Below are 11,997 nucleotides of genomic sequence, written 5' to 3'. Positions count from 1 at the left end.
CCTCCTCCTGTCCCTCCTCCCCCTCCCCCTCCTCACTTCTCCTTGCCCCTTTCCTTCCCACCTCTTCATTCTCCTCCTTTGCCAATTTTCTCTCCTCCTCCCCTGATCCTCCGCCTTCCCATCCTTGCCTTCCTTTGCCTCTTTTCTCCTCCTTGGCTTCTTTCCCGCCCTTCCTTCCCAGACACATCTATGCCCAGCCGGTCTGGGGCCCAAGAAAACGGTCAGGGGTCTCAGCAACCTGGGAGGAAGGGTCCCTGTCTGGGATTGTGAAATGAGCATGGCGCTTGACCGCCGCAGGCGCCATAAAGAGCCAGCCCAAGTAAGCCTGCCGAGTGTGTCAAAGCCAGCAGCAGGGAAGAAGAGGAAGTGGGCAGGCTCAGCTGCAGACGCCCCTGTCTGATCCAGAGGCAGGGCCAGGGCAGCAGGCTGGCCTTACAGCCTCCCAGAAATGGCTCCAAATGTCCAGGCTGAAAAGACCTAGAGGGTGAGGCATCCAGCCCCAGGGACTTGATTTGGTTCGGTTTTTTGGCCTCAGGTGCAGGCTTGGCCACCTGCCCTCACGGCATGTTCCCACCTGGTCCACTCCAGGCTGGCTTTCATTCCGGTAGTTTTATCTGAGCAGTCGTTTTAATTTAATTTTAATAACATAACCAGCGCTTGCAAACCCACTAGCCATATAAAACCCAGGACTTACCTGGACGGGGCAGTGCCCGCCTGTATTCCAGCTACTCTGGAGGCTGAGGCAGGGGAGGAGCACAAGTTCAAGGCCAGCCCGGACAACTTAGCAAGACCCTGTCTCAAAATGAAAATCAGAAAGTGCTGGGGATGTAGCTCCTCAGGAGAGCGCTTGCCTCACATCCGTGAGTCTCTGGGTGCCATCCCCACTGCGGGGCTGGGGGACAGGACTTGGCAAAATCCTCTACTGGACCCTGAGGCTCCAGACGACTGCCACTGTCCCCTCCCATGCTCGCCATCTGCCTGCTATACATTTCTACACGGCTGTGCACTTTCTTGTAAACACATGACTTGGTTTTAGCTCGTTAGAACATGCTGAGTGTGCTTCTTCTGGGTTGCTTCCTCGTCACTGACTCTGCGATTCTGAACGTGCCTCCACCTCGGCGAGCGCTGCAGGAGCTCTCGGCTCTGGCCACCGAACCTGTGGCTCTGTGACAGTTCAGAGCAGGTTGTCGCTCTCCCGCCCCTCTGGCTGGTGACAGTGTGCCTGGGGTATTCATTCCTCTGTCGTTTTGAGACAGATCTCACTGTGTTGTCCAGGTGTTCCAACTCCTGGGCTCATGGGATCACCCTGTTTTAGCCTCCCAAGTAGCTGGGGCCATGGGTGCAGACCACGGCACCCAGCTTGCCCAGGATGACCGCATCTCGGCTTCCCACGGAAGCTTCTCCAAGGGGCAGCACAGAAGTAGAAGAGCCTGGTGCAGGCGAGGGAGCCTCCTTTCCACAGCAGGGAACCCAAGGCTCCAAGAGAGCAGGCAGCTGCCTCCGTTTAAGTGAATCTCCACATTTTCCCAACTGGAGACAGCAGAGGATAAAGACCCCAACTGCAGGGCGAGGCCGGCTGAGCCATGAGAGGAGACTAGAAAGCATTTCCTATGTCTGGGGTTGCAGACTCACACAGAGCAGCCCAGACCCTGCCCTGGAGAATCCTCAGTTCAGAGGGGCTGGAGAAAGAGCGAAGGAGGAGAGAGACAGGGGCTGAGAGGGACGGGAAGAGGGAGAGAGAGAAGCCTGAAAGCACAGAAGTGACTCTGTAACGTGGTCACTGAGGCTGCGATCCGGTGAGCCAGTGGGGGGCTCACAGTCAAGACCCAAAACAGGGCTGGCTGGAGGAGGAGAGATCCGAGAAGGCCTCCAGGAGGAGGTGCCCCTGATTCTAGAATGAAAGCAGAACCACGGCACCCAGTCCGGAACACAAGTTGGGGAGCAAGCACAGCAGTGAGGGCCCCAGGACTGGGGTACGTAGCAGTGAGGGTCTTTCAGAAACAGCACAGAGACAGGAGCGGCCCGGAAGGCAGGACCACCCTCCCCGCACCATGTTCTGAGGGTGGAGCAGCCCTGAAGCTCACCGGTAGGGAGGCAGGAAGACACGATCCTTTCTCACCAACTGCGCCTCACGCGACCCACTCACCAGTGTGGAGGGGAACAAATGTGTAAGGAATTCTGACCCGGAGCCTCCCTGGGTTTCACTTGTTTGGACCTCAGAGGGCACAGAACTGGGTCGTGACCCTCACTCTGTGCCCTCGTAGCTGGTGGTCTTCGAGCAGGAAAATTTCCAAGGCCAGCGGGTGGAGTTCTCGGGAGAGTGCCTGAACCTGGGAGGCCACTGCTTTGCCCGAGTGGGCAGCCTCATCGTCACCTGCGGACCGTGAGCGCAGCCAGGGGCGACCCTCTGGCCAAGATAGCCGGACAGCGGTATCAGTGGGGCTAGCAGGGGCCTCCTCTGCGCCCACACAGTGTAGTGGTGCCTCTGTTACTCCCACTCCTCGCTGCTAACCTGAGGGAGGAGTGTGATCAGCCTTCCCTTCTCACAAATGAGGAGACTGACGCTCCAGGCAGTAACCCCGTTCGTGAAGGCCACACTGACGATGAGCCGTAGTTCTGGGCTGCAGGAAGATGCCGCTCCTCCCATGGAGGGACGCTCAGCCCATTGTTGAGGGCAGGAGGAAGTCAAAGAGCCATGTCCCCTGTCCGAGCATCATGTGGCCCTAGAGCATGCAGGAGCAGCCAGGCCCTGGGCAAGGGCTTCCCCGGGTGACTGCACCAGACAACTGCCACTCTCTCTGTGAGCAAAGGGCTGTTCTTATCCTCATTTAACAGGTGGGCAAACTGAGGTTCTGCAGGGTTCAGCCAGGTGGCCATGGTCACCCAGTGTAAGCAGCTGAGCCTGCGTTTGGTCTAGGTTGGCCCATTTCATTCCCAGTGCTCTCAAGCACCAGGCCTCACTGGCTGGCCTGAATCTGGGCATCTCCTGGCCTTCGCGGACCCCACAGAAAGCAGAAGTCATTCTCCCTCAGACAGACCAGCTGTCCCCCTCAGGTTCCTGTGAGTGGACGTCAAGGCTCTAGGCCAGTCCAGGACAAAACCTGCCCCGGTTTCCTTTTCACAAAGCCCCCAGAGGCATGGTCAGCCTGCACTCCGGGCCTCTTGGGCAAACAGCAGAAACGGCATGAGCTTGAGGCTTTGAAGTCAGATGAGTTTGGTTTGAGTTCTGACTCCCATTTGCCTTGCTCTGCCTTAGTTTCCTCTTCTGTGAAATGGGGAGAAGCCAGTCCCCGCTTGCCCACGCAGGATCATTCGAGGTCTGTAGGAGGCAAAGCAGAAGGGAGCTGGCATTTTGTGGGCACCCACACACGGCAAGTGCCCAAAGTGCCTGGTTACCCCTCTGTGACTCTGTGGGAATACATGAGGCGCCCACCCTGGTCCAGGGACCAGGGTGCTTCCTGTACCCACCCCACCCCTAGTGTGGTTAACACCACTTCAGCCCTGCCCACAGCCCCAAGCCCGGCTGGGAACAGAAACTGCCGGATGTGGCCAGACTGGGGTTTCAGGCTGTTTTTGGTGCTGGTGACTCAAACCCAGACTATTTTTCCTCGGAGACACAGATGCAGCTGGTCTCTGCTATGTGTGCCCAAAGCAGGTAAAAACGGGCCTGTGGTCCAGGGCCTGGGGCTGGGTCCAGGCCAGTAGGGCTGTGGGGAGAAAGGATACAGAGGAGGATCAGGCGAGGGGAGGAGAGGTACCCACAGCACAGGCGGGGAAAAATGCCTGTCTGAGCCCTAGGAGATCCTGACACCTGACAGCACTGCGAGACCTTAGTCTGGGAACTACAGCCTCCCGAGCCTCAGTTTCCACATCTGTAAACTCAGAGGGCTGCTTTCTCCCTCTCCTCACTCACAAGCTCCACGGGGCCATGGGAGAGGAAAAAGGCATCGAGAGAAATGTGTCAAATTGCCCGAGGCCCTCAAAACCTCCTGAAGAAGACAGAGGAGGTTTGGGGGAGGCTGAGTAGGGTAGTAAGACCACATCAGTCTTAGCGAACTTCTGTGACTGCCTGAAATCACAAGGCAAATAGCAAGTTAGGATCAGAACTCAGGCCTGTCAGCTTCCAGAGTCCATGTGCTTGACACCTACATGTTTCTACCTTCCAATCCGCAGCCCCCGTGCACCTCTTGACTCATGCATTCGGGATCCATCCACTTCCCCATCCATCATCCACCCATCCGTCAGAGATCCAGCCACCCAGCCACCACCCATCCATCCATGCATCTGCCTACCCTTCCACCATCCATCCATCCATTAATCTATCTATCCATCCTCCAGACTCCAGACCAAGCAGAGCTGAGGCAAATTCGACTCTATTTCAAAACAGTAAGCCCCTGTTTTCGATTCTGCCCCTCAGCTGTGGCGGACGAACCCCTCAGATGAGGGTGCAGCTCATCTCAGTCCGTGATGCAGCCACTGTCCCCTCCGCCTGGGGAGAGGAGGGGCCCTGGGAAGATGATGCTGTGTCGGTGCCCGCTTGGCGCTTTCTCGCTTCCTAAAAAGCTCCCGAACACATGGACAGAAAAAGTCCAGGGCGCCTGAGCTGGCCTTCTCCTCCATGAACGGAGGGTCACCCTTTCTCTCTAGAACCCTCGGCACTTCCAACCTCCAGCTCTAATCCAGCTGTCCTGGGAATGCCAGGAAAAGCCTCATTTGACTTCAGATTTCTGTTCTGTCCTTGTTAAAGACCAAACACCTTGATTTGCACCATCATATCACCTCGATTCATACAGGTGTCTGAGATCTAGATATTACACCCACTCTCTCGCACACCCCATGCAGGCACTGAGTGTTTCCTGGATGCCTAACTGGTCTTTACCAAACTTAGGTCAGTCCTTCTCTTACTGGGTGACTCTGGAACTATTAACTACTTAACGCATTTTATTTTAAATTATTCATTTAAAACACAAGCATATACATTTTAAAATATCTTGGCATCACTTTTTTTTAAAAGTCAGAGCATTTTGAAGGTGGCTGGATTAGTGTGTTTCTTTTTTTCTTTTTTTGAGACAGGGTCTCACTGTGTTCAGGATTTCCTGGAACTCATTATGTAGCCCAGGCTGCTGGCTTTGAACTTGAGGTGATTCTCTTGTGTCCCACTTTTTTTTATATAAACAGAAAGCTGGTATCACTTGTTTTAAGTCAAGGGTATCCATAAAAACTAGTATATACAAAGTCTGCAGTATTATACTGCTGCCTGTGTGCTGGGACCTATTCTTCTTCTATTATAGAAAGAGAGATTAGTAAATGTTAAGGACACAATAGCTGAAATCAGGCTTACCAGAAAATACCTGAGTTATTTGGCCCTAAGTTCTTGACGTAATCACAGCCTGTGTGAATCCTACATTTGCAAAAACAGTTCGCTCAGATAATTACACACATTATTTCACGTAATCTTTCACCAACTTCAAGAAAATAAGAGTATTAGTGTACACAAGAAAAGCAAGGCTCAGAGAAGCAAAGCCACTTGTCCATAGTCACACAGCTGGTACAGGCACAGCTTAGAATCAACCCCAGTTAGGCCCACTTTGGACCTTGCTGGCCTCAGGCCTGCTTTGCGAAGGGAGACAGGAAGACAAGAAAGGGGAGGAGCATCTACTAATGATTTTCTCCTCTCTGCCTCTGCCCCGCCTGGTCCTCTCTCATCCAGCTGGGTCACCTCTGAGCAGTCCAACTTCCGAGGGGAGATGTTCATCCTGGAGAAAGGCGAGTGCCTCGCTGGGACACCTGGTCAAACAGCTGCTGCAGTGACCGGCTCAGGTCCTTCCGGCCTGTGAGGGTGGTGAGTGGCTCTGGGGAAGTTGCTATGGAGTCAAGGATGCAAGGCAGGCCGAGTCCAGAGTCTGAGGTCTGACCGTGGGCCGGGGCACGAAAAGGGAATGGGGCAGGGAGGTGGGGGCCGCTGGGTTGCCAAGGAGCAGGAGGGTCTTGTGTTCATGGATCCAGCAGGCAGCCGACACACTAGATCTGTCCCTGGCCCCGAGCCGGGGACCCTGGGCACTTACAAACAGAAACCAGGCAATCTCTGTCCCTTCTGCTATGGAGGTTGGACCCACCCTCCAGCTGTTAGAGCTGGAAATTCCAGGAGTTTCTTGACTCTCTTTGCAGGGCATTTCAAGTTGCTGAGTACACATTATGTCTTCTTGGAGTGGTTTTAAAGCGCAATATCCAAGCTAGGGCTGGTGGCGTAGACCTGTAATCCCAGCACTCGGGAAGCTGAGGCAGGAGGATCACAGTGAGTTCGAGGCCAGCCTGGGCCACAGAGTGAATTCAAGGCCAGCCTAAACCACATAGCAATACCCTGTCTCAAAAATCAAAACAAAACAAAACACTCCAACGTCCATGCAAACCATCAGTCATGCAGGCTGAAACTTGTGTGGTGGCTAGAAGGCTGGAACATATGCAAGATAAGACAGTATACTGAATTAGCCTCATAATTCTGAAGTCGGCATAAAGAACCAGTCTAGATGAACGCAGGTATCCCCTGTGCATTAATTTTTTCCAGAATTATGAGACGTGAGCCAATCACCTCCTACACACCAGTGCCAGTCTCTGATGGAACCTAACATTTTCTCGCATCATCATGGGAGTACTCACAAAGAACTGTTATGAATGTCCATTTTAGGAGGTCAGGTGCCTACAAGCATCACCAAGCTTCTCTTAATGGATTAGACAACCAGAGTGTGGCCGGTGCTTTTCTCAGAACTGGAGATGAAATTACTGTTTGTAAGAATGCATAAGTCTGCTGGGCATGATGGTGCACGCCTGTGATTCCAGCACACAGGAGGCAGGAGGATCGCCGTGAGTTGGAGGTCAGCCTGGGCTACATAATGAGTTTAAGGCCAGCCTGAACTACATAGTGAGAATCTGTCTCCAAAAAAAGAAAAAGAAAAGAACTCATAGGTTTATCTCTCAATCCTCAAATGGCCTTTATATGACCATCTAGATTAAGGCAGCTTGATGGAGGGAAACACATTCACTAATGAACTTCTGGTAACTTCTAGAGCAGTGGCGGTGAACCTATGGCAAGCATGTTATTGTCTTTTTTCTTTTAAGTCAAAAGATGTTAATGTAGAACTGCTTTTTCTAAGCTCACATCTCAGCATTCGGGTTTAATTGCAGCATTGGCACTTTGTGATAAATAAGTGGGTTCTAGGCTGCAGGTTGGCACTCGGCCTCTAGAAGTTTCACCAACCTTCTTCTAGAGCTATGTACGCTGTCCGTCTACAAGTGGCTGAGTTTAAATTCAGTGGCTGCTGAATTTGAATTTCAGCTACTCTAAGGGGAGATGCTCTGTAAGCATGAAATACAAACCTGTTCTGAATGTACAGAAAAAAATCAATGTAAAATATCATGTTAATATTTTTATAGTGGTGCCGGGCGTGGTGGTGCATGCCTGTGATCCCAGCACTCTGGCTAAAGCAGGAAGATTGCATGTTTGAACACAACCTGGGGAATTTAGTAGCTTAGCTAGACCCTGTTTCAAAATTAAAGATAAAAAAGGGCTGGGCATGTAACTCCGTAGGAAGGCCATGGATTCAATCCTCTGTGCTCCAAAAGAAAATTATTATTATTATTATTGGTTGTATATTAGAATTAGAATATTTTAGGCAGCTCTGGAAGGTTGGGGACCATCGGCCATGTGAGGGGCGGTGGAAAATCCTCGGAGAACAGTGGGTGCAAGGATCCCAAAGCGGGGACCGACCGGGGAGTGGCTGCAGCAGGGCCGCGACACTGGAGGGAGCATCCGAAGGGCCTGGTCCTGCAGGCCTCACAAGCCATGGTGAGGAGTTTGTCTTGGGCCCACCAGCAGCAGGGAGACGCGGACTGGCTTCACCTTCCCAAGACCTCAGCGTGACAAGTACAGGCCGTTACTAACGAGGAGGGTGTGAGCCGGCCGCCCCGCAGGGCATTCTTCCCAGCATGCCAAGGTGCCTGGTGCTCGCCACCCCGTGACACCACACTCACCCTCCCGCACTCCCTGACGCCTCCTTTCCGACACACCCACCGTGCACTTTCCAACCTGTCGGCCTTTGCCTGTGTCCTCTCTTCTGCCCAGTGGCCTCCTTCACCCTCCTTCTCTTCTCTGCCATGCGCACTCCTGTTTAATCTTTGAAGCCCTTGTGGAATATTCCTTCTCCCATGGAGCCTTCCCTGACCCACCCTCCTTTCCCCTGGAAGAATTAGCTGACTCTGGCTTCGCCCACAGCCTTCTGCTGCAGTCTTTCATCGACAGATGCACTTACGCCTGGCCCCCTGCTTCTCGGTGGTGATTAATTGTCGGTGATCACACCAACCATTCATTAAGCGCCTACTGTATATTGTGCGCTCTCCTGCATTTCATGGAATCCTACAACAGTCCTAGGAGGCGGAGGCATTCACAACACTTGTATTAAGGACAGGGAAGCCGGGACTCAGAAGTGGAAAATGAGGGGCAAAGGCTGCTCATTGACAGGGCTGGGGTTCGGACTGAGCCCGGTGGACCCCAGAGATGCACGAGGGTGGCCTTGCTCTGATCTGCTCGCTGGGGCCTCCCTGGCCCCTGCATCCCTGAGCCTGTAGCAGTTTATGATTCCTTTGGGAAAGGTATCACCCCTGCCCACAGAAAGCACAGGCCACTTTAAGACTTGAGGCCTGGGGACTTGCAGCATCAAAATGCTGCCTGGACTGGGCACGCAGCTCGGTGGCAGAGCACTTACCTGGCTCACACAAGGCCATGCCTTCCATCCCTGGCACTGAGAAAAAAAAAAATCAGTGCCGTCCAGCATGGACTGGAGGCTGGGCCTCTCACAGCCGCCGCTCACTCACGAGCTGAATCATTATTACTCACAATTCCAGGCACCAGGAGACTGTAACCCCATTCTACAGGGGAAAAAAGGCAAGGTTCAGATGGCAGGATAAAGTCCCCAAAGGCAGCAGCACACAGATGTCAGAGGCAGGATTCCGACCTGGCTGTGCTGCCCCGGCGTCTTCCATGACCCCAGCATATCTGTGCCCTTCTCCGTTTACAAGAAGCACTCACAAAAGGGCATGGCATGAAACGCCTGATGGCACAGGGACACAGACTGGGCCGAGGGAGGAGGTGTTTCACTGAAAGTTTCTGTTCTTCTCCGGCTGTGAAACGATCTCTCTGAGCCACTACGTCCCTGACAATCGTCAGCATGAAAGTAGTTTTGATCACTCTGTGTGCCGAGCCTCGTGCCCGGAGCTGTACACGGATTAACTCCCTTCATCCTGGAGGCTGCTGCCCTTTTCCCCAGATGCAGTGGACCCTTCCAGGCTAGGCAGCGGCAATCCTGGGAGAGTCCCAGGGGCCCAAGCCCGCTCAGCCTCATCCTCCCACTGAGTCCGTTCTCTCTGTTCCTGACGCGGCTCTCCTTTCCCAGGACACCCAGGAGCACAAGATCTGCCTGTTTGAAGGGGCCAATTTCAAGGGGAACACCATGGAGATCCAGGAGGACGATGTGCCCAGCCTCTGGGTCTACGGCTTCTGTGACCCACCGCGTGGGCAGCGTGAGGGTCTCCAGCGGAATGTAAGCATCCCTCCTGCCAGGTCCCCAGCTCCTGCTTGGGACACAGTCAGCTCAGAGGCAGCTGCACCCTTCTAGGATGTGCCATCAGTCAGGCCCTTAGAAAGGCCCGGCTCCTCCCAGGGTGCCCAGCCCTGGTCTCTGGATTCTGCCAACAGAGCCCCCTCCCTCTGGGGAGAAGACTCACACTCTGAGGAATTCCGCATTGGTGTAAACCAATCTGGCGATTGGTTCTAAAAAGGCAGCAGATGCACAGAATAACTGCTGCTAAGCCGGGGTGGGACGGAAGCACTCGCATGAGGAGCAGGAAGTGACGTGGACGGAGAGGACCGCGTGAGTCTGGAGAAGAGGGCTGTGCAGAGACACTGGGGCGTCTGGAGAAGGAGCGGAGCGGCTTCTGAGAGGCCTTCACCTCCGGCTGTCGATGAGGAGGCAGGGCGAGCTCCAGCCACCTCTGTCTCAGCGTGACCAGCTCTACAATGGGCGAATGAGGCTCCCCCATCTTCTCCCAGTGCCCAGGATTTGAAGCTTTCCAAACTCAGCCCATGACCCATGTCTGTGAGGACACACAGAGAGGATGGACGGCCGAGGGCGATCACTGTACCCCTCCCTCTGTCTCCAGCCAGCCAGGCGCTGCTAGACTCCAGGACAAGGGTCAGCCTTCCAAACCACCGTCCTCGCACTTCCTCTGAGTTCCTAGCACACTCCTGGAGCATGGCTTTTGACTTTCTCCACTCCACTCAGGTTTCCCTGAAACCTGCATCTCTACCATCCAAGCCCCTGGAAGTGTACTGAGCCTTGGCTGACAGCCAGGCACTGTGTTAGGCGTGCGGCAGGAGGCAGAGAGGAAGAAGGCACGGTCCCCGCCTTTAAGGGGCTTACTCAGCCTGTCAGGGGAAGCCACTCTCCCTGGGACGGAGCATCTGAGGATGCCAGCCAGCGAGGGTCCACATAAGGCTTCCACGTGGGGGGAGGCGGGGCAGGATGGATGTGCCGGGGACCCAGCTGACTGTGAGGCTGAAAGTTAATCCAGGCTTGGCAGGATGAGCAGGGGCCGTGACAGGCCTGACAGGACGCTGTCAGCGAGGGGATGAGAAGTCAGGAATGACTCACTGACCGTAGTGACTGTTCTGAGTGCTTCCTGGGGACAGAACACTGTGCCAGCCACTGTGAAAGATCAGCTACTGAGGCTCAGATGCCCGATGAGACAGGTGCCTCAGCACCCCGCTGCACAGCCACCTGAGGCTCGGGCTGCTCTTCTACCTTGACTGTCCCAGCTGGTCCAGGGCAGCCCTAGGCTCGGAAACAGAAAGTACATCCTGGAGGCCTCATACAGCTCCGCTCACACATGGGAAATTTTTTTTTCTTTTCTTTTTTTTCTTTTTTTCTTTTTCTTTTTGCCCCTGGAGATTGAACCTATGGCCTTTGCACTGAGCTATAACCTTGGTTTTTGTTGTTGTTTTTTAGACAGGTTCTCATTAAGCAATTCAGGCTTGTCTTGAACTCATAATGTAGCCTCAGCCTTGAAATAGAAACAATTGTCCTGCTTCAGCCTCCCAAGGGCTGGTAGTACAGGCAGGAGCCATCATGCCAGGCTGTTTTATATTTTGACCCAGTCTTAATAAGTCTAAATCGCCCAGGCTGGATTTGAATTTGCAGTCCTTCTACCTCAGCCTCCTCGAGTGCTGGGATTTCAGACATGTGCCACCATGCAGGCAGGAACCCAATTTCAAAAACCCTCTTATTGGCCCCAACCCTGCTTCACTTATTTGACCCCATTCCTCCCTTGTCCTACGGCAGCTCTTTCAGTGGGATGTGTTCATCCTCCTACAACACGCTGGGTAAGCACTCCAGGTGTACTTTTCCATTTGGCCTCCAAAACCCTCTTCTCACCGGCAGCTCTGGGGAAAGAACCCAGGGTCTTGGGCCTGGTAGGCAAGTGCTTTACCACTGATCTACACCCCAGCCCCAAACACTAAATGAACAGCCCACTGTGGCCAAGTCCACTGTTGAAAGAAGAAACCGAGGTCTGTCAAAGAGAGGAAAGCTTTGTCTTCAAAGCCAGGGCAAAGACGGGGCAGAGGAGTCTGTGTGACCTGAGCCTGCACCCCGGGCGGGGGGCAGCAGCCTGCAGGGACAGATGGAGGACTTCCTGTCAGGCAGGGCTGGAGGTCGAGCGGCAGGGCTGGCTGTCTCCACAATGTCCTTCTCGCTTTCCTACCCGCTGGGTCGGCTATCAGTATCCCGGCTACCGGGGATATCAGTACCTCCTGGAGCCTGGCGACTTCCGGCACTGGAAGGAGCGGGGCGCCGTCCAGCCCCAGATGCAGTCTGTGCGTCGCCTGCATGACAGGCAGTGGCATCGCGAGGGCTGCTTCCCTGTGCCTGCCCCTGAGCCCCCCGAGTG

General features: G+C 54.2%; 1 protein-coding gene across 1 annotated transcript in view; it reads left to right on the top strand.

The window, feature by feature from the left end:
* Crybb1 (crystallin beta B1) overlaps nucleotides 1-11,997 on the top strand; it is a 14,207-nt gene that overhangs the window by 1,391 nt on the left and 819 nt on the right. Inside the window, 6 exon segments of the mRNA XM_033762269.1 lie at nucleotides 2,263-2,383; nucleotides 5,711-5,769; nucleotides 5,772-5,842; nucleotides 9,447-9,560; nucleotides 9,562-9,592; nucleotides 11,814-11,994. Of these exon segments, the coding sequence (XP_033618160.1) occupies nucleotides 2,263-2,383; nucleotides 5,711-5,769; nucleotides 5,772-5,842; nucleotides 9,447-9,560; nucleotides 9,562-9,592; nucleotides 11,814-11,994 (577 nt within the window).

Source organism: Fukomys damarensis, unplaced genomic scaffold (genome assembly GCF_012274545.1).
Source record: "Fukomys damarensis isolate Sample0158 unplaced genomic scaffold, DMR_v1.0_HiC HiC_scaffold_12, whole genome shotgun sequence".
Classification (NCBI taxonomy): Eukaryota; Metazoa; Chordata; class Mammalia; order Rodentia; family Bathyergidae; genus Fukomys; species Fukomys damarensis.
Note: the sequence above shows the minus strand (reverse complement) of the source record. Positions and strands in the feature narration are given on the sequence as shown.